Consider the following 23,906-nt stretch of genomic DNA (forward strand, 5'->3'; position numbering starts at 1 on the left):
GTAAAAGGAACCATTATCTTTATCTTTACTAATAATAAAGCTGAAAGTCCCTCTGTCTGTGTGTCAGGATCTCTGTGACGCGCATAGCACCTAGACCGTTCAGCCGATTTTCAAGAAATTTGGCACAAAGTTAGTTTGTAGCATGGGGATGTGCACCTCGAAGCGATTTTTTGAAAATTCGATTTGGTTCTTTTTCAATTCCAATTTTAAGAACAAAATTATCATAAGATGCACGAGTAAATTACGAAATTATCATAACGTGGAACCGTAACATGGGTACAAGCCAATTGGCGAGAAAATACACCATACATTATTTGTAAATATACAGGCGAACCAAAAGACCTTTTAATTTTTCTATTACGGGCAAAGCCGTGCGTGCGGGTACCACTAGTGCTTCAAATATTACGAAGTGTCAAAAACTTTCTTGTATAAAAAAAAATATTGGCTTGCATATGCTGCGGGTGTGACCGTCTATCATTATTTTTCACTAAGGAAATTTCTTTTAAGAAAGTTAATGCAGTCGAACTCGCTTATAACGACCCTTGATTTAACGAGAACCCGGATTTAACGAGGAAATCAGAAGTATTTGATTGGTACAATGTTAAATCTGCGGGAGCATAACTCGCTTTTAACGAGCAAATCCCGCTTAAAGAGAGCAATATTTTTGTAATTCGTAAAATTTCTATTGACTTCCAGCTCAACTTATCCTTTTTTAGTAAATTTTCTTTAACATTGTAAAGTCAACCAAAGTCATAATCATAAGATAAATCATAAGATAAATCAAAGATAAATCATAAATTCTGAGATCACAAACGATGGTAGCCCTTTTTACTTTCTTTTACAAAAAAGGAAGTATTGTATTCGCGAAAAAATTTTCACTCATAAATCGGCCTTAATTTCCATTTTGCTCACCCCCAAATGAATGTAGAGTTTTTTTTCTCGACCCGACAACACGTGGATAAGTGCCTAAGAACGTATAGACGCCCGAAATATCCATTTTGAAGTTTCCCGAGTTAATTACAACGAGTTTTCTCGTGACGTCTGTATGTACGTATGTATGTGCGTTTGTGTGTATGTATGTCGCATAACTCAAGAACGGTGTGGAAAACGCCCAAGAACTGAACTGAACTGAGTAGTTAAGTTTAAATAAATTAGCCGGACTCGCGCACCTCGTAGCAGTTCTTATAGCAGTATGTAAGATTCAAAATTCTGGAGATTTTATTTTCGAGAGAGTTCGTTGCCGATATCTTCATTATGTTGTGTTTATTAATTAACAAGTTTTTATTTGCAACTAACATTGTAGTTTATTGTGCTGTAATTAAATTTTTCTAAGTTAAAAAGTTCAAGTGTTTGTGTCACAATTTCTACACGAAGGAATATCTGAAGACTTCAGTACAAATGATTTCATTGCCCCGCGACTTTTGGAAGCGTTGAAGAAGTTAAATTGATGGTAAGAGTTTTTAAATTTAGAAACTTACTTTGACGCACAACATGGCATCCCTGCCGGGACTGCAGTGAAGTTATTTGATTTGTATTTAAAAGTTAAGAACTTTGTTGAAATGTCTAAAACAAATGAAGATATTCAATCTAAAATGTCAAAAAGTGTAGAAAATTTATGTAAAAAGCGAGCTGTAATGCGAGCTGCTGTAACAAAAGCAGTAAATAAGCTAGAAACAGAATTGGCAAAGAGTGAGGTGGATGCAAACATCGTGGAAGAACTTGTAGAAATATTAACTTTAAAATTTGAAATGCTAAGCGCTGTAGATAGCGAACTAGAAGCTAATTTTGAACCGAACGAACTCGAAAAAGAAATTGAAACTTCGGAAGAATATCGCGAGAAAATGACTGTTTGGAAGTTTCGAGCTACTAAACGAATTAATGAAATGCGTCAGAATTCGTTGGAAGTCAGTCGCATCAGCGAAAATCAAAATAGAAGCTTTGAAACAAGCAGCAACAGTACTATACGAGTTAAACTTCCGAAATTGACTATCGCGAAGTTTTACGGAGATGTGAGCCAATGGTTAACATTCTGGAACAGTTTTGAATCTGCGATACATAAAAATGAACTTTTGAATAATGTTGACAAATTCAACTACCTAAAGGCATATTTAGGTGGAACTGCCATGAACACAGTTGAAGGATTTCCAATTACAGCTGAAAATTATGATAACGCGATAAGAGCATTGAAGGACCGATATGCTGAAACTGACTTATTAATTAGTGCTCATATGAATAATATCATCAATATGCAACCTCTTAGAGACTCTAATGATGTTCGTGCATTTCGAAGATTTTATGACAACTGTACAACGCAAATACGGTGTTTAGAAGCATTAGGTTTGTCATCGGAAAATTATACTAGTGTACTATGCCCCCTGCTATTAAAAATCCTTCCTGCGGATTTAGTTTTAGAATATAGCAAATTAGAAAGTTATACCCATTCAAATCTGACAAACTTACTTGATTTTCTGTCAAAATCTTTGATGTCGCGAGAAAGAGCAATGCATATTATGTCAGTTAACATAAATCAAATTTCCCCCAACGAGACTTTCGCGCCACATAGGCAAAACACTGTCGAAAACCGTAATAGAAATGATTCAAGGAAGAATAGGAAACAAATCGCTACCGCGTCTGAACTGATTTCTACCGATGAGATAGAAAATCCCAGAAAAATTAAATGCGTATTTTGCGATTCATTTACCCATTTCAGTTCTGAATGTGAATCTGCCAAAAATTTATCGCTAGAAGAACGGAAAAATATCCTGATGAAAAAGGGAGCGTGTTTCAAGTGTTTAGAAATTAGGAAGCATATTTCTCGGTTTTGTAAAGCAAACGTAAATTGTAAGCATTGTAAGGGAAAACATTCTTCTTTAATGTGTTTTACTAAATATAAGCAGAAACTTAACGTAGATAAGAATGTCCCTCCTGAAAATTCCGTCCTCTCAAACCAATCTTCGTCGAATGAAGTTTATTTGCAAACTTTAATTGTGCGTATTCGAAATCAAGGTTTAGAACATTTACTGCGTGTAATTGTCGATTCAGGGTCACAAAAAAGTTACATTTCGGAATTTGCTGCAAATAAAATGGGGTTAAAGAGTTCGGGAACTGAAATTGTTAAGCATGGGCTTTTTGGAGGGATAGAAACTACAGAACAGCATAATCGTTATTCTGTGCTCTTGAGTAGTCTTGATCGGAAGCATGGTTTTCAAATTGAAGTAATGGATCAGAAGAAAATTTGCGCTTTTATTCCGAAGGCTAAGACAGGTCAGTGTATTAAAATTTTGAAGCGGGCTGGTATATTTTTGAGTGATATATCGTCAATGAGTAAAACATGTTTGTATGAAGAAAATAATAATGAAATACACATGTTGTTAGGAGCGGATATAGCGGATAAATTATACACGAATAGAATCAGACATTTTTCGAACGGTTTAGTTGCTGTTAAAACTAAGTTGGGATGGACACTCATGGGAAAAGACTCAAATAAAGCTAACGTAGATAATTCACTGTTACTGTTATCTCTTCATGTTAATGACGCTAAAATAAATGATTTGTGGAATTTAGATTCTTTGGGAATTCTTGATCCAAGTGAGAAAATAAATAAAAAAGAAGCCCAAGAATTGGCGTTAAAGCATTTTAGAGATACAATAGGAAGGCAAGAGGATGGGAGATATATTGTTTCTTTACCGTGGGTAAAAGATCCTCATTTGCTAAATGATCATAAAAATTTGGCAGAAAAACGTTTGAAAAATACGGTAAAAAATCTTAAATATACAAGAAACTTAGGGGACTACGAAAATGTCTTTTGTGAATGGGAAACAGAGAGAATAATAGAAAAAATTCCAATTTCAGAAAATAAAACTGAAACTGCTTCTCATTATCTCCCACACAGAGCAGTAGTTAAGGAAAGTTTGACTACTAGAATTCGTCCAGTTTTTGACGGATCCGCTCATTTACCAGGAGGTTTATCTCTTAATGATTGCATCGAGAAAGGGCCTAATTTGATAGAATTAATCCCTACCATCTTGAACCGTTTCAGGATTGGAAAGTTAGGGGTGGTTGCTGATATTCGTCGAGCTTTTTTACAGATAGCTTTGCAATCAGCCGATAGGGATTTTTTGCGTTTTTTGTGGTGGGCAGAGGGCAATCCAGAAAAGACACTAATTTATCGCCACGCTCGTGTCGTTTTTGGCGTAAGTTGCAGCCCTTTTCTTCTGGCCGGTACACTTGCTTACCATCTCGATCAAGCCCCAGATGAACTTAAAGAAACTGCGCAAAAACTTAGAGATTCTCTTTATGTGGATAATTGTGTGGCTAGCGTAGACAGCGTAGCAGAATTAGAAAATTTCCGTGAACATTCTTGTAGGCTTTTATCATCCGCAAAATTTGATCTTAGAGGTTGGCAGAGTAATGCATTAATTCCTGAAATCGCTAACTTGGAAAAAAGTGAACCGGTGTCGGTTTTAGGACTTTTGTGGAACACCGCTGAAGACACGCTGTCGTGCGATGTCAGAAAAATAACAATAGATGGACCAATCACAAAAAGAACTATTTTGTCCGTTACACATCAAATTTTCGATCCGATTGGTTTTACTTGCCCAATAACTTTGATACCCAAAATAATTTTACAAGAATGTTGTAAAATCAAAGCTTTGTGGGATTCTCGGCTTCCCGATGAATTAGTGAAGCGTTTCGAAAAGTGGAAAAATGAGATTGCAAAATTGTACAGTCTAAAAATATCCCGACGTTTATCCAAATTGCCATTTACTCTTAAAGACATAACTTTACACATTTTTTGTGATGCTTGCAAGACATCTTATGCTACGTGCATATATTTTAGAGTGGAACAGGTTGGATCCCCAGTAACTTGTCATTTGATTGCCGCTAGAGCTAGAGTTGCTCCTTTAAAAAAGATTACGATTCCTCGTCTTGAACTTTTAGCTTGTTCGATTGGAGCTAGATTAGCAAACACCATCATATGCGACTTACGTCTCGAAGCCGTAAAAACTGTCTTTTGGTCAGATTCTATGGATGTGCTATTTTGGATAAAAAAGGAAGGCCCGTGGGCAACATTCGTAGAAAATCGTGTTCAAGAAATCAGAAGACTGACAAAAATTGAACAGTGGAGATTCGTACCAGGAGTAATGAACGTAGCTGACATTCCGTCCCGAGGATGTACCTTAGGAAAGCTATTGCGTACGGAATGGCTGTGCGGACCGGACTGGTTGAAGAGATCTGCCGAATATTGGCCGAAAGACGAATTTCTGCCTGACATGGAAGTAGTGAACGCAGAAAAGAAGAAAGTTATAATCACAGCTACTAACTCCGAAGATAAGGGAAAATACTACTACAGATATTCTTCTTACTTTAAACTACTACGAATCACCGCGTGGATTTACAGATTTGTAGAAAATTGTAAAAAATCCAAAAAAGATAGACGATTTGGTGTTCTTGACAGTAAAGAGCTTCAAAAGGCTGAACAAGTAATTTTAAAGCAAATTCAATCAGAAGCTTTTGGAAGAAATCCTGACACAAGATTAAGATCGATCAATACAATCGTAGGCGACGATGCCTTGATTCGAGTGAAAACGAAGATATTTTTTAGAGATGATGACATGCATTTTCGGCTTCCAGTTGTACTTCCCTCCGAACACCCGGTTGTCCTTAGTCTCATTCGGTGGAAACATAAAGAGTTAGGACATTGTGGCGTACAACTGCTTATGTCAGCGCTTCGAGAAAAGTACTGGATTTTGAAGAGCCGGAAAACCATTAAGAAGGCAATCAAGTCCTGTATTGTGTGTCGAAGATTCAACTCTAAACCGCCCGAAGTTCAGGAAAGTGTTTTACCGGAAAATCGTGTAAAAGATGCATCAGTTTTCGAAATTCTAGGAATAGATCTAGCAGGACCCTTGATCCTCAAAGATAACTCAAAAGTTTGGATTTTGATTTTCACCTGTGCTGTTTTTAGAGCTGTTCATGTTGAGATGTTGACTTCAGTGTCTACAGATAACTTTCTTTTGGGGTTGAGGAGATTCATCGCGAGAAGAGGCAGACCGTCAATTATCTATTCCGATAACGGAAAGAACTTCGTTGGCGCAAAAAACCAATTAAGCAAGATTGATTGGAAAAAGATTCAAGATGAAACTACTGCTTCTTCTATTGCTTGGATTTTTATCCCCCCTTCTGCTCCCTGGTGGGGAGGATTTTGGGAAAGGTTAGTAGCAGTTTTGAAGAGAATTTTAAGAAAAGTTTTGGGTCAAACATCGTTGGATTATGAAGAGATGTTAACAGTCCTCTGCGACTGTGAGAGTATCATAAATTCGCGACCGTTGACTTACGTTAGTGATGACGTTCAAGATCTTACCCCGATTACACCTTCTATGTTTTTGCAAGAGATTAGAGAAATCGGTGTTCCAGACTTAGATGTGCTGGATCATCAGAAATTAAATAAACGTCACGCGTATACACAGAAAATACGAAAAGATCTCCGTTCGAGATTTCGAGTGGAATATCTCGGACAGTTGCGACAACCTGTGACTAATAGAAATAATTCTCCAGTTCTAAAAGTTGGTGACTTAGTTATCGTGTGGACAGATAACTGTAAAAGAATTGACTGGCCACTCGGAAGAGTTCTAGAAGTGTTCACAAGTAAGGATGGATGTGTGCGAGTTGCTAAAGTCAAGACAAAAACGGGTGTCTTCATTCGTCCTGTTAAAAAGTTGTGTTCTCTGGAGTTGGGAGCGGTGTCATCTTGTGAGCTTCAAAAGTTAAAACCCCCTCCTGTGACTGTTCTTGAGGATTTGTGTTGCACCACCACCACCAGTTCATCACCTAGCCTGACAGCATTGAAGTTGAGTTCCGGAGTCCCGAGCCCTGAACTCAAGGTGGGGAGTGTGGAAAACGCCCAAGAACTGAACTGAACTGAGTAGTTAAGTTTAAATAAATTAGCCGGACTCGCGCACCTCGTAGCAGTTCTTATAGCAGTATGTAAGATTCAAAATTCTGGAGATTTTATTTTCGAGAGAGTTCGTTGCCGATATCTTCATTATGTTGTGTTTATTAATTAACAAGTTTTTATTTGCAACTAACATTGTAGTTTATTGTGCTGTAATTAAATTTTTCTAAGTTAAAAAGTTCAAGTGTTTGTGTCACAATTTCTACACGAAGGAATATCTGAAGACTTCAGTACAAATGATTTCATTGCCCCGCGACTTTTGGAAGCGTTGAAGAAGTTAAATTGATGGTAAGAGTTTTTAAATTTAGAAACTTACTTTGACGCACAACAAACGGTATGTCCTAGAAAGTTTAAATTTGGTACGTAGACTCCTAGTGGAGTTTAGTTGTGCACCTCCTTTTTTGGTTGCATTCAGGTGTTTCTAAAGGGGTCTTTTGCACCTTGGGGGGGGGGAATTCATTGTTAATTTCGATTTAAACTCAAGTGGTGTTATAATTTGGCGGACACTTGGCGATATAACGTCAGTTTGGTCGCCAAGTTTTGTCGCCAACTTGGCGACAAATTTGATGATTTAATTTTCTTTTTTTTCTTTAAATCTTGTTTCAATTTGGTCATTGTTGGTGATATTTATAGAGTTAGTGATAGAACCACATTAAAATTGCAGTAATAGAGAAATAACATTATATTGGTGTAAAAGGAAGTCATGTGATGCACACATCAGCTCGTTTCAACTTGTGGAGTAAAGAATCATTTAAAAATTACATAAGTGTGTATTTGTAAATTCCTCAAAAACAATGACATAAGAAAGAGACATTCGGACAGTTCAAAGCATAGTAGCCAACATATTTGATACTGTACAGTGATTAAAAAGAAGAATTTAAAAAAACATCTACGATGAATTTTTAAGAATTTTTTCACGAATTCGCTTTTTACGAGCACTCGGATATAACGAACAAATATCGCGGTCCCTTTGCGCTCGTTATAAGCAAGTTCGATTGTACTTCATATTATGATACATAATGATTCCTTATGCAATACAACATCGTTTATCCGGACTAACTGGAACCAAGATAATCCGAATAAACGAAAATCCGAATAATCCGGATAATAGGGATAATAAGCAGTACATTCTTTAATAAGCTGACATATCTTTTGTTACAGCAAAAAAAGCACAAACTCTTGATCATGTATAGTTTGGCTGTAGTAGTGTCAGATTGACGCTCCAAGTACACCATGTTGTTTATTAGATTAATTGTTTTTTGCATGATCTATTCAGGAGTTGTACATTTAATCAAAACAAAAATGAATATTTGGTGGACTTCTAGTTTACTACCACAATTTAAAACCATTAATTATGTGAGTGTAAAACTTTTTAAAATTTCTACAAATGTATTCCGGATAAACCTTGGATCCGGATAAACAGGGGCCGTATTAACTATTTTTTTTTGTTTTCAAATACATAGAAATTTAAAGCCAAAGCTTAAAATTTTGGGAAAAAGTTGCAAATATAAATGTAAAAATGACCCACCCGTATAAATGGCTTGAGAATTTTATCACTTTGTTATGGTCTTTACGTTCATTAGATTTTTTCAATAGTCCTTTTGTAAAATGATAACACAGTGGTGGCCAAAATTTCGGTTACTGTTTTTTATTTTGTATGCTTCTGAAAATGTTACAGAATCCAAACTTGTGTAAATCATTTTAAAGAAAACTTGATGCTTAATTCAATATAAAAAGCTAAACTCAAACGTTAGCAATGCAAAAAAGTTATACTTACTTTAATTTTTTACGCAATAGTTTGTAGTGTCTAACTTCCCTGGTCAATTGCTATTCTTTTTCTATGAATCATTAATCAAAATGTAGTGTCAACTTGAAACTGACAGCCCAGCTGACATGTTTACAGTAGGAACAAGTCATTATTGTGTTTGTTCTTTAAAAGGAAGACTTTCTTATACAATCAAACTGAAATTACTTCATCTTATCATTTTTTTTTTTTTTTGTATTGTAAATATTTGAATTTGATTTTGTGCATTGAATTGTGTGGAAAACCTCTAAAGGAAGCTACCAGTTTGTTTTGCACTCTTGCTTTTGGTTCATAACCAAAATATTGCTTTTTAATGAAACATATGAACCGTCACGTGCGGGACAAGCAGTTGACTTTTTTGTAGAATGGCCCAATGGTAGATAGCAATATTTAAACCACCAAACTGTTAATCCATCAATAGATAAATAACTTAAAATATTCATAAATACGCATAGAATTTTCACTGTACTAAAACTAAACTTGTTGATACTCGAAAGAAAAAAGTGATTTGTTGGAGTTTAAATTCAAAAGTACTGAACAACATTTTAAGTCGAATGTTTAATTCAATTTAGAGCTGTTTATTTAGAACTAATAAGCGCAAAACTGCAGTCCTCGGCTGGAAATGACGAAGCTGGCGGTGTATTTCATGATACATACCAGTTTTGCATTTTAAATTTTAATCCAAACATTTTCTATAAGCATACAAAGATAATGTATTTTAAAGTATCCTGAATTGTGGCCACTGCTGTAGATTTTTTAATTCTGAAAGTAGCACAAAAATTTAACATTTGCTTCATCAGTTTTTAAGTATCTTTGCTTAGTAAGAAAAATATAATTAAAAAATCTGAGTTGGGAAACACCGACTTGAGTGTACATTCGCGTATTTACACTGTCATTACAATTTATAAAGAGAACTTTCAGGGGTGAAAGTTTTTCGGGGTTGCCCCAGGCGCAGATGTAAGGGAGGAGCAGTCCCCTCCCTCAAGGAACTTTCCACCGGTAATTTTTCGAAGCTGAAATTCAAAAAATGAGATTTTATGTCTTTGATGTCAGGATGCTCTCTTCCCGGAATTTTTTTTTAATTGATGTCGGAAATATTTGTAAACTAGAATATGCAGTATAGGTTAAGTTAAAAAAAAAATACCCCCCCCCCTTCCTCCCTTGAAAAAAAAAGTTCCTCCTTTGATTGTCCCGGAAATATTTCAATTGCTAATCCCAGGAATTTTTCTTTTTTTTTTTTTTTCGTATTTCCGAATTTTGGTTTAAAAAACTTTTGAATGATTTTCCGTAATTTTTTAACGCATATCCAAAGTGTCCTATCTTAAAGACATAATTTAACACTTGTAATAATGCGGCTTTATTAATGGTTATTTTTCTCCAGTAACTAATTAAAATGCTTCTTTTTCAAGAAAAGTTGTAAGAGAGGTTTTTTCTTCTTCTTTAGTTGTATAGTATGAAAAACAGCTGAAAACTCCTCCATTTGTGAAAAAGGAGCGGAGCAACAGTTTTTATTCTCCTTTGAGTATGCAGCAGATCTCTCCTAGTTTTACGCATACTTTTCTGGGTTTTGAAACTTTTGTCAGCTTTTCACGCCTGGCTTTGACAGCACACTTTTGCTTTCCGTGCAGAAAGTGTCACTTGATACTACACAACAAGAAAAGCGCCACCGGTTTATAGTTCCGTGTTTTTTTTTCTTTTTAAACTAAAATTATTCTGTGAATTAAGGCGTTTTTTCACTGAAATCCATCAGTCAAAATGTCATTTTATTTTAGTGAAAATGAGAAGTGCTTTACTTTTCTTTTCTACGGTAAGAAATCTCCGAGTTCCCCACATTAGACTTGTTTTCTAAAGGAAACTCCAACCATATCCTTGGATATTTTTAGTTGATAGTTTCGTTAAACTGATTTTCATAAACTCAGTTATTTTTCCTGGAGAACCTACTGATTTAAATAAGAAATATCTGAGTCAAGAAGAAATTAATTCCTGGTTTTTATTTTCCTTCCTTTAAATTAGTTTTCATGCGAGAAAACAAAATCCTTTCGAGTCCCTTGTAAAACAGTTTTCTCTGCGTTTGTAGTATATCAACTAGGAAACTAACTTTAGTAATATGGTTTCAAAACTATTTTCCCTTTTACAAACCGCAACAAGTTAAGCTCAAGTGTAATGCAATGCTCAAAGTGCACGAATTGTAAAATATTAAGGCTAAATTTCATAGCCTCTCATAGTTTAAATTTTTAACTCGTTAAAGGCTATCAGGACTCTTTAAAAATGTTAATATAACACGCCAAATACCCATTATTTGAAGCTTGTAATTAATTTTCTTTACTAGCTAAAATTTAAATTTTAGTTGTAAAAGAAAACTGAAAATCTGATTAAAAAAATACATCACATAACATCATTTAAACAGAAAACTTTTATAGCGGGAAAAAAATATAACAATAAATTTTACTTTTTCTCAAGTTCGAAAAATAGCATCTAACGGCGCACTCTTACTGCCAAAAGCATGTATAATTCTAATACTAATTTTAAAGAATTGCCACATACTTCTCTCAGAATCTAAAGCTAAATTTAAATTTAAAAATAAATCGAAATTTTAAAGAAAAATATCAAAGTTCACCGAACTTTTCGGAGAATTTTTTTTTTTAAATATTAAACTTATCTTTTAATACTTTCTGGCCTGAACTAATTGAAATTTAATTCACGTTATGAAGATAAACCAGACAAACAAATATGAAACGTTTTAGGAAAACATATTAAAAAATTATATTAATTTGAATTTTTGGCATCTTGAATTCAAATTATGTTTTTCGCAATCACGAGCGTGTGTGTGTGTATGAATGCGCGTGTGTGTTTGTGTAGGCGCATGTGTGTGGGTGCGTGTGTGTGTATGTATGTGTGTGCGTGTTTTGTATGCAGTGCTGTGTGTGTACGCGCGAGTGTGTGTAGGCGTTCGTGTGTGTGTATGTAGGCCTATGTGTTTGTGTCTGTGTGCAGGCATGAGTGTGTGTATGTGTATGTTTGTAGGAGTGTGTTTGTGTCTGTGCGCAGGCATGATTGTGTGTATGTGTGTGTAGGTGTGTGAGTGTATGCGTGTGTGTGTAGAATATTGACGCAACCTGGAGACGGCTTTCGCTATAGGAGCAGCATCGTGAGGAGACGGCCGACGGTGATGCTGCAGAAGGTGCCGGCGGGAAAATAAAATGATAGCACATCAAAACAGTCAACTAAAAGTAATAAGCAATCGTGATTGCTCAAAAAACTTTAGGGAGATACCATACGCGCAAAACCAGGCATCTGAGAAAAAGAGGGTTAAAACGGTTGGTTGCTGGCCAAATCATACAAGGAATAGTTTGTTTTTTACGGTAACTCGAAAAGTTTTTTGAGTATGGTAATAAATAAAGTATCCATTGTTCAGAATTTAGCTATGCATAACCAATATTTTTTCAGAAAATCAAAAATTTTGAATGGTAAAGGGTCTTAGACCCCTAAAAGGACACGTCAGACGCCGATGACTGGCACTGAGCTTTCCTTCAAGCCCTATCAGTCATCAATGATTGATAGTAAACTTTTCGTTCAAACCGCGGGAATCATCAGTGACTGAGTATAAAATTATACATGAAAATAAAAAAAAATACATGGTTAGATATTTAGGATTGCATCATTAATGTAATTGATAGAATGGTTAGGAACCGGTTTACAGACAGAAAACGGACGCATCTACAAGTTTGTTAAGATAGCAGTTTGGCGATAGAATTGTGCGTTTTCATATTCATTATTTAGACATAGTTTTAAAGAAATGACAAATTACTGTCCAACCACGAATTGTATGGAATTTTCAAACGTCCAGACGAGACTAATCTATCTTAATGAGGGGGAAAAGTAAAAATTTGATGCCGGTATTCCGCTCATTTGAATGAGATTTTGCTTCTGCAAAATAATAGATTCGTCTATTTCCGGCTGTAAAACGGATGTTTGTCTTTCCATACAATCCGTGGTCAGACAGTATCAGATTTGTGATTTTTTAAATGTGCACAAAAATGAAAAAAGCTTCAAAATGAAACACATGTCTGGGAAATATTTTGCTTAAAAATATTCAAAATTATAGGGAAATAATTGTGATAACAGAATAAGGCTTTAAACTGAAATCTAAGTTCGAAACAAACATTAATTAAAAAACTACGAAGAAGTTTCTAATTAAAATACTTTTAAAGTGAAAATCTCCACGGACGATGATTAAACTAAATGGAAAATTTTAATCATGTGAAATGTTGTTTTTCTCAGTAAGTAATTAGAAGGAGAGAGTGAAAGTGCTTTTTTTTTTAAAAGCCAAAAGTCATGAAAAAGAGAGAAGGGAACAGTAAAATAATCACTTGAGGACTTGATTGTATCGCCATTCGCAAAATAAAGATTATGACGAACAGTAATAAGACGATAATTTTCTACAATATCAAATATTCAAATTAAAATATTGTAAAAATCTAGTTTGAAAATTGATTTATCAAAACCGTAAAAACGTCATCAATTATCGACAAATGTTCTATTTAGTGTGTTATGAACCTGTAGTTTTTTGATTTGAGGCTGTGAGAAGCAAAGGGATGTAAGTGGACATTTTCAAGTTTTGAGTAAAAAGCGTTTAAAGATAACGTCCCAGGTAGGCTTTCATTGATTTTTTTTCTAAATCATGCTATATAGCAGCACCTACCAGGGCTACTAGTGCCATCATTAGCCCCAAGACAGAGGGGGGGGGTTCACCTAACATGTGTACTGGTTCAGGGGCGGATCGAGAAATGTTTCTAAGGGGGTCAAGTTTCAAGGTCGGTACTATACCTCCTATGTAAAAAAAGTATTAGTTAAGCAGGGGTGCCCTTCCTCCAAGGTTAATTACGCACCCCCGCATATGGTAGGAGCACTCCTCCCCCAAAAATGAGATCAAAACCTTCTCAAATAATTTGAATATATGACACAGCTTTGAATATATGCAACAGCTATAAAATAGCTGGGAAAAGTGTACACCGACGACATGTTGTTTGAGGTGGAAGAGTGCTCTGAAAAAAAAATGTTAAGCTCATTAGAGATGACTCTTCTTTTGAAAATGAATAAAAAATCTCAAAATAGCAATAACCCAATAAACGAACTTAGTCAATCCTTTGAGTTGTGGCGCGATGAGAAAAAATTCGGATCTAAAAAATTTAATTTTAATGATAGTCCTAACAAAATTCTCGTCACGGGGGGGGGGGGGTGTCAGCTGACCCTTTGACCCTCCCCTGAATCTGCCCTTGTACTGGTTATTTCCAAATTTTTAATTTTGCCACTTACATCCTTTTGCTTCCCACTGCCTCATCTGATCTCCAAATTATAAATTGTCTCCATCGTTCTACAAGTCTTTGAATTGAATTGTTGTGCAAATTACGATTTTTATGTGACCACTTCAAAAAGGATTGTAATTAAAAATTCGTTTTTAGCATCCACGGTGTGTCTAGTACTTGTCCACATCCTAGGGTGCTACCAAATCTGGTGTCTATCTGCTTGGCTGCTGTCTATTCTTTATACGAAGAAAAGAGAAAGTAAGTTTTTGATTCCTGCTTTCTATTATCCAAAGCGATTGTAGCTTTAAGGGGGTCCGGGACAGATTTTGATTTTTTTTTATTATATACTTTAGAGTTTTGAAATTTTTTGCACTGATTCACCATTTATTTAATAAGCAAAATCATAATATAAATATGAAAAAAAATTTTTTTTTGTTTAAATGTAATTAGTTTTTTTTTTTTTTAAATGGGGTTGCTTTAAATTGCTATAATTCAAAATATTCTTGATCAATTTTCAATTTTTTTAAATGAATTACGCACAAATATCTAAGCTTTAATTTTTATTCGGCGATTTTAAAAATATTGATTCAATAAAAAATAAAAAATGTTTTAAGAAAAATTTCGAAAAATTTGAAGATACATTTTTTAAAAAAAAATCATAATTTTTGCAGTAAACGTCAATTTTCAAATTCGCCGAATAAAATTTAAAGTAAACTGTTTGAAAAAGATATGCTCCAAGTTTCATTACTTTATCTTTATCGGTTCCTGACTTATAAGAGTTTGAATGCAAGAAATCGGGAAAAATTGCTTCCTGGAGAAAAACGCGTTTAAAGTTTTAAACTTAAGTACACATTAGTTAGGTGCATGCAACAAAAATAATTATATCTTTCGTTCTGTTTAAGATAGAAACAAGATTTAAATGTCCTCTTAAGCAGAAAAACACGGAGTAATTTTTCACATGATAAAAAAAAAAAAATGCAAAATTTGACGATTTTTGTGTCCCGAACCCCTTTAAAACTACATTCCACTAAATTTATTTATTTATTTATTTATTTTGGTATTCACCAACAAATAATATTAGTTGTGTAATTAAATCTGTTTTTCTGCTAGGTTTTTGAATTTTGCCGATGGCATGTTTTGAGACTGTCCACTCCTACAATCTATAAGCGGGAAAAAACAAAGGATTTTAAAAACTTTCTAAATAGTTATGTGTTCGCATTATGAAGCCTATCAGTAAGAACAAATCGGTGTTTAAAACAGGTCTTACACTTGAGCACTTGATGCACACAATCACACATTAAGCACCTTTTTGGTGGTTGCGAGTTTTCCATTGGAACATAGTGTGTACACTACAGATGTTTCTTATAATTATAATAATAATAACTATTATTATTATAGCAATAATTATCATAATCACATTATTATTATTATTACAAATAAACAAAACATGTCTTACAATATTGTTAATTTCTCATTGGTTGTGTGTGGATACCAGTGGTGCCCAATCTAAGGCCCGCATGAGCAGATAACTCTTGTAGCCTGTTGTTTTGTTCAATGTACAAATCTAGAGCTATAGTAGTTACAGTGTCCCAAATTTCGAGTCAAATACTCAGACATTGGTTTCTGGAAAACAGATGCAATTAAAAAACTAAGCATTAAGTAATGAAAATAATATCTTGGGTTGTAAATGTCTTTCCTTTCACTTGTTTTCCCACATTATTTCAAGGCATGTTAAATGTTTTGAAATTTTATGTAAGTATTCTGTTATATTTGTTCAATGTACAAATCTAGAGCTACGAGTAATCACAGTGTCCCAAATTTGGAGTCAAATACTCAGACATTGATTTCTGGAAAACAGATGCAATTAAGAAACTAAGCATTAAGTAATGAAAATAACATCTTGGGTTGTAAATGTCTTCCCTTTCCCACATTATTTCAAGACATGTTAAATGTTTTGAAATTTTATATAAGTGTTCTGACCCGCGAGAATTTCAGCATGCGATGCGACCCTCGGATTAAAAAAAAAGGTTGGGAACTACTGGCGAAAGCAGATTCTAAACTTACGACAGTATAACCGTTAGAATCATGTATTTCTATATTATGTTCTTCTGTTGCAGCCAAACCGACCAAGATAGAAATGATTCCACTGTAATAAACTGTGATTGGGAGACGAGACTACAATGCTTTATCACCGTTCTAGATATTATGTAAGTTTTGTTTTCCTCTAGTTATAATTTTAGTTTTGCTGTCTGAAGTACACAGGTGCATACTTTATTTCTCTGACATTTCAAATCTATGAATTCCGAGTGTTCCCAAAATAAAGTTACCATTTCCATGAAAACGCTAAGGTTTTGACTTCTTATACTAATATTTTTACGCCTTTAGTGTGTTATGAACCTGTAGTTTTTTGATTTGAGGTTTAGTGTAAGAGGTTTAGTGGTTTAGTTAAGAGGTTTAGTGTAGAGGTTTAGTGTTAGTTAAGAGGTTTAGTGTAAGAAGTCAAACATTAACACTAATGCTTGTCAAACACTAACACGGACAGTTAAAACACTAATTCTTTGACAATAGACTAATAATAAAAATAGACCGACCTTTCCTATTCCTGCAGATGAAGAAAATTGATTCACACATATATCATGTGACTGGTGTGTAGCTTGGCGAAAACTTTGGGAGTATGATTGCTAGATGGCGGTATTAACTATAGTTTTGCACTCAAAATGTATTTTAAGACAGAATGAGATTGAACTGTTTCTCTTTTAGTTATGAATTATTTTGACATTAGTAAGTAGTTTTAGATAACAGTTTTCAGTAACTTTTATTTCATTTGGAACTAATCATTTTAAGTGTAATGTTTTGTGTTGGCTAAAAGTGTTCTCCGCAAACAAGTTGAAACAAATTGGCTGAAACAATATATGCTGAAACATACATATTATAATATGTTGTTATGTATTTATTATAATATGTATTATAATAAATACATATATTGTATATGTATTATTATATATATATATATATATATATATATATATATATATATATATTATAATACGTATGTTGTTATGTATTTATTATAACGACATATTATGCTGAAACAATTACTGCCTATACTATATTTCTTGCAAAAGTGAAAGAACTTAGGAGATACGACGTTTCTAATAAATGCCAATGACGAAGAAATTTCTGATTTCAAAAATTTGCTGCCCACGGAAGTTGTCCGCCGTAAGCTACACTAGATAGTAGCCAATTTAGAAATCCACCACTGTAGTAAACTAAACACTGAATTATTTTCCCACTTTACTTCTTTAAATAAAAATGATAGAAATAAGTTGTATTTTCAAAACAAGTTTGGTATTTCAAATTTTATAAATAACGTCAAAGCATTATTAAACGGATCTCACCACAAATTAATAGGGGCAAATTTGACAACCTCAGAAAGTTTAAAATTTCAACATAGAAATACCGATTAATTAAAGATAGTGTGTGTACATAAAAGAGAAAACAAAAAATCAAGGTTGTTTTCAGTTTCAATGGGGGGGGGGGGGGGGGGGGAGAAAGGGATATTTCAAATTGGCGAGCTAAAAATGTCGCCAACATTAAGAGTAACTTGCTAACACTTAAAAACCTTTTCAAAATGCATTTCACTTCTCTGAAGATAAAATAGTTCCAGAAGCTAGCAAAATAGTTATAAAATGTATTCCTATGTGTTTCACTGATAGAGCTTAATATTTAATAGAAATAGTTATAAACTTCATAGCGAAGCACGAATTGAAAGAGAAAAATTGCAAGAAATTATGTAAAATGTAATATTCATATTACTGCTTGGTTGTGAAATGTTACAGCTCCTCCGTTTACATATTTTTCTTTGCAAGGAAATGCACTGCAACAGTGAACTTGAATAAAAAATTAAACTTGGCGCTTGGCAAACATGATTTCTCTGTCGTCCGCTACGATCAACGCCGTTGCTAAGATACACACCAGTCACATGGTTTGGTTTGTGAGCAGCAAACGGGTTGCCATAGCTCGGTCTACTCTTATTATTAGTCTATGGCTTTGACTGTTTGAAGAAATACTTTCCTTACCAGGGAACTCACTGAAACTCGCTACATTTGGCGACTTTTCTTAAAATTTTGGCAGACTTTGAGACCTTATATTTCGATAAAGGGGACACGAGGGCAAATAATTTGCGTCCTGAAACATGTTTTTTTTACAAGGCTCTTTTAATTGCTACTGATTTAAATGTTTTCCATAATTTCACTGTCATGTGGTTTCTTGGTTAGGAGAAGGAACAATCCTGGAAACTGCGTAGTGTAACATATGAAGAGTTGCTTCAGCTGCACTACCGAAAATACGAAAAGAGTTGCCAACAGTTGCTAATATCAGGCTATTTGTGGGCAAACTCATACGAACTGGTAGCGATGCGGGTGAATAACGTCTTAGACGACCATCAATTCTTTCTGAATTCGTTCACAAGTAGCCTGATACTGTCCCTCAATAGACTGTCCCCTTATAGACTGTCAATACTTACAATTGACAGTCTATAAATTCAGACGAACTGGTAGCGTGGTGGATGTAAACGTCCTGGAAGACCATCAATTCTTTCTGAATTGTTCACAAGTAGCCTGATTTTGGCCCTTGTTGGTGGTTGTTTTTCTGGTTACAGTTGACGAGTGTCTTCATGTGTTTGACCATCCAGTTTCCACGAAACGATGGTTATTCTTCTGATAAATTCAGACAAACAATCGACATTCGACAAATTCAGACGAACTAGTAGTATGGCGAATGAAAAAAGTCTTGAACGACCATCAATTTGGGACCATCAATTATTCCTGAATTTGTTCATTAGTAACCTGGTACTAGCCCTTGTAGGTGGCTGTTTTCCGTACTTTCACTGGTACCGCTTACGAACCTCGTCATATGTTTTTCCTCTCAGGTTCCGGGAAACGATGATTGTTCTTCAGATAAATTCAGACAAACAATCTACAGTCGACGAATTCAGACGAACAATCGGCACTCAACTAATTCAGACGAACAATCGACAGTCAACAAATTCAGACGAACTGGTTGCGTGGCAGATTTTTAAGTCCTGAACTCCCATCAATTTGGGACTATCGATTATTTCCGAATTTGTTCACAAGTAGCCTGATTGTTGGTGGCTCGTTTCCGTATTTTCACCTGTACAGCTTACGAACCTCATCATATGTTTTACCTCGCAGGTTCCGGAAAACGATGGTTGTTCTTCCCGATAAATTCAGACAAACAATCTACAGTCGACGAATTCAGACGAACAATCGACACTCAACTAATTCAGACGAACAATCGACAGTCACCAAATTCAGACGAACTGGTTGCATGGCGAATATTTAAGTCCTGAACTACATCAATTTGGGACCATCGATTGTTTCCGAATTTGTTCACAAGTAGCCTGATTGTTGGTGGCTCATTTCCGTATTTTCACCTGTACAGCTTACGAACCTCATCATATGTTTTACCTCCCAGGTTCCGGAAAACGATGGTTGTTCTTCCGATAAATTCAGACAAACAAACTACAGTCGACGAATTCAGACGAACAATCGACACTCAACTAATTCAGACGAACAATCGACACTCAACTAATTCAGACGAACTGGTAACGTGGCGGATGATTAAGTCCTGAACTAATATCAAGTTGGGACCATCGAATGTTTCCGAATTTGTTCACAAGTACTCTGATTGTTTTTGACTCATTTCCGTATTTTCACTGGTGCAACTTACCAGCCTCTTTATATGTTTGACCACTAAGTTTCCAGGAAATAATGGCTATGTTTTCTTCTAAGCAGAACTTTTCTTCAGACATCTGGGAAAGAAATCAATACATTAGTATTTTCACGGAAATAGATTGTTTATTTTGGTACTCCTTGTATGAGAATATAAATAACAAGAATTTTGTCAGTGTTTACGAAATCTTTAACAGTTTTCGTTTTGTAGTTTAAAACGGACAAGTTTTCCTTTCTTTATTAGGGAAAATATACTTATGCTATGAAATTCGTTACAACGAACTTCAAGAAACCAGAAATTTCGTTTTTTGTAATGGAAATTTCATTATAATATAATTCAAGAAATGTAGTTCAAATTAAGTCGAGACTGATAATGTCTTCCCTTGAAACGGATATTTCGTTGTATTGGTATTTCTTGTAACGGAATTTCACCGCGTAAGAAGAAATATAAATGAAATTTGTCAGTGTTTACGAATACTTTTATACTTTAAGTTTTTTTTCAAGCACACTGCTGTCGCCTTTTTGAAACATTAAAAATACCGGGTGCTTCAAAAAAAAAAAAAAAACGTATACACGCCTTGAACTTCCATTGAAAATATATTTACGCTCTGCAAAGTTGAATTTCAGGATTTCCCGCTCTACAAGGCTGATGTCATAATCACATAATCACAGGGAAGTACGAGCTTACCTGGATCAAAATTTGCCGGGCCAGTGGATGGGACGCAGGGGGCGAATCGAGTTTCCAGCATACTCTCCAGACTTTACGCCTCTGGATTTCTTCTTATGCGGCACAGTAAAAGATGAGGTGTACAAAAGCAAACCACGTAATCTAGGTATTCATTGAAATGAGATCCAAGAGAAATCTCATTGGACGTTTTGATACGATGTACAGAATCAGTGGTGACTCGTAGTCGGAATTGTATTGATGCTGCTAATTACCAATTTGAACAGTATTAACATTTGTTATTTACGTTTTATTTACATTGGACTGTAAATAGATTTTCTATGGAAGTTCAAAATGTGTATACATTTTTTTGAAGCACTCTTTATATATGAGAAGAATTATAACAGATCTTTTCTTTCTGCAAAACCTTTAACTGTTTTAGTTTTCTTGTTTAGAGTACACATGTATTGTCTTTTATAACATTTAAAATAGATTTATGTGCTACGAATTATAAAATATTGTTTTATGTTTATAAAACCTTTTAGAGGTTTAGTTTTGTTGTTAAGAGTACACAGGTACTGTATTTTATGGTTTAAAATAAGCTAATCTGAAAAGAAATGTAAAATAACTTTGTCTATTTACAAAACCTTTTAAAGTTTAAATTTAATTGTTTTAATAACGCAAATATTGTCCTTTTTTTAACATTTAAAATATTCTAATGTAAGAAGAAACGTAAAAAAATTTAATCTGTTTAGGAAAACCTTAAGGGTTTAAGTTTTGTTGTTTCATTCACACAAATATTATTGTTTTGTAACACTTGAAATACATTAGAGGAAGAAATGTAAACAGATTTCGTCCGTGTTAAATTTTTTTAGCATGTTAGGTCTACTGTTTGAAGCGCACAGGTATTGTCTTTTATTAAAATTTAAAATATAATAATATAAGAAGGAATATACAAGCACGTTGTTTGCAAACCTCTTTCGAGTTTTACTTCTGTTGCTCAAAACGCACAGACATTATCCTTTTTACTTCCTTTTCCAAAAAAAGGGAGTATTGTATTCGCGAAAACATTTTCACTCAAAAATTGGCCTTAATTTTTTTTTGCTCACCCCCGAATGAATGTTGGGGGTTTTCTTTCGACTCGACCACACGTGAATATATGCCTAGGAACGTACAGACCCCCGAAATATCCATTTTGACGATCCCCGAGTTAATAACAACGAGTTTTCCCGTTGCGTCTGTATGTACGCATGTATGTGCTTATGTGTGTATGTATGTCGCATAACTCAAGAACGGAATGTCCTAGAAATTTTAAGTTTTGTACGTAGACTCCTAGTGGGGTCTAGTTGTGCACCTTCCCTTTTGGTTGCATTCGAATGTTCCTAAGAGGGTCTTTTGCCCCTTTTTGGAGCGAAATCATAGTTAATTTCGATTTAAACTCAAGTGGTGTTATAATTTGGCGGACACTTGGCAATATATCGCCAGTCTTTTGGTCGCCAAATTGGCGACAAATTTGGCGATTTTTAAAAAAAAAAATCTGGTCTTAATTTAGCCATTGTTGGTGATATTTAGAGAGTAAACTATTGAATCACATCAAAATTGCCAATAATAGGAAAATGACATCAAATTGAAGTAAAAGGAAGTCATGTGCTGCACACATCAGCTCGTTTAATAATAATTGTATTGTATTAATGTACTATGAAACATAAAAGAATTTCAATAATGTTTACGAACTCTTCTAAAGTTTTATTTTTGTTGCAATAATGACTGCAGTGTTCTTTTTTCAAATATGCAGCAGCAATCAATAAACATTTCGCAAAAACCGATGAGTTAAAAAGAATCAGGTTTTTTCTTTTTATCTTGTTTCATGGCATTTTCCTGTTTTCTAACTTGAATGTCCTACAAATGTTAACGGAAATTGAAAATCCAATCATGTAAATGATATCTAAAACGCATAGAGAAAACATGGTAGGAGCTTTTAGCATAATTGATTATTCGACGAAAATCGATCATTGTGACTCATGGAAGGCATTTGATTAATTGAACAAATCGATGTAATCTGAGAAATCTAATGCTATATTTATTTTTAATCGTGTCAACTGCAGTGCTGTTTATTATGTCTCATTAATTTTAGATATTTAGTAGCGTTTAAAACTTGTTTTTGGGAAATAGAACTTATATTTGGCTTATTTTATTATTATTAATTTTAATTTAAGCCGGTTCTGCTCGGATTTTGACTGCAACATGTGAATTGGAAGAGAGAAACAAATAAGAAACTAATTTAAAAACAAAAATTAAGCCCGTGGTCAATTTTTGATTTTCTGCACGCCATATATGTGACCACTGTTTTACAAACTTGAAAATTATAAAGTACCGCTAGCTTAAAAATGCTTTTAACGCTCCTCCAAATGTTAGGAACTACGATTTTCGACATGATGGCAAACTTACAAGAGGCGATTTTTACGAACTTTCAAATGGTACCGTAAACGCAGGCTACTTTGGACCACATTTTGAAACTTTTCTCATCTTTTCTCAATAATTTTGTAACTTCATATTTCAAAGCTAATACAGAATTAGCACTGACCAGACGAGTGACCGAAACAATGGTTCGGTTCAACTCGAATATTGAAGGCAAGGCAGGTATATTCAGTAAGACGCCGCCCTATAGCCAGGGCTAAGGCAGAAATGCATGAAATACACCGCCAGCTCAGTCAATTCCAGCCGAGGACTGCAGTTTCGTGCTAATAAGTACGAAACTGCAGTCCTCGGCTGGATTTGACTGAGCTGGCGGTGTATTTCATGTGTTTGTTTCCTTGTTTAAAATCATTGTAGAGCTAACTAGAGCCAAAGAAAGACGCGTGCTCATAGGAGAAACTCTTTATTTGAAAGAAAAATTTATTTTACAAGAAGTTTGAGTCACACATGTTTGTTTTATGGAAAATTTAAAATTTTGAAAAAGCCTTTGTGCGTACCTAGTTATTGTCTCAGAAAATACCGACGGAGAACGGTGAACTTTTCATTAGTTTTTGAGTTTCAATAATTTTATTAAAAGAACATCATTCGTAAAACAAATGGTCCTCGATTATCGGCCACTTCCAAAACTTGCTGGTGCGTTCAACAGCGTCATGCTCTCAACGTTAGCTCCTTCCTATCTCACATCAACAGCTATACTTTAAAACCTGAGCTCATTAGATTCTACAACAACAGAACTCCATAAACTTTCCAAAAAATTTTTAAAAATTTGTAAAGTAGATACAACTGGGTCAACTTTTTCTAAACCTTCTACAACTTTCAGTTCCTCTTCATCTTCCATAACAAAAGCCATGAAATTGAGCCCTGATGATTTGAGTCTGTTATCGCCCTCTTCATCCGTTGTTGAAAATTACAGATTTTTCTTGTGTTTTTCCTGTTTAGAGTTTTACTT

At 34.5% G+C, this 23,906-nt stretch overlaps 1 protein-coding gene across 1 annotated transcript in view; it reads left to right on the forward strand.

The window, feature by feature from the left end:
* LOC129230570 (C-Maf-inducing protein-like) overlaps positions 1-23,906 on the forward strand; it is a 305,729-nt gene that overhangs the window by 225,789 nt on the left and 56,034 nt on the right. Inside the window, exons 9-10 of the mRNA XM_054864975.1 lie at positions 14,222-14,323; positions 16,183-16,272. Of these exons, the coding sequence (XP_054720950.1) occupies positions 14,222-14,323; positions 16,183-16,272 (192 nt within the window). The remainder of the gene's footprint in view (positions 1-14,221; positions 14,324-16,182; positions 16,273-23,906) is intronic.

Source organism: Uloborus diversus, chromosome 9, assembly GCF_026930045.1.
Source record: "Uloborus diversus isolate 005 chromosome 9, Udiv.v.3.1, whole genome shotgun sequence".
Taxonomy (NCBI): domain Eukaryota; kingdom Metazoa; phylum Arthropoda; class Arachnida; order Araneae; family Uloboridae; genus Uloborus; species Uloborus diversus.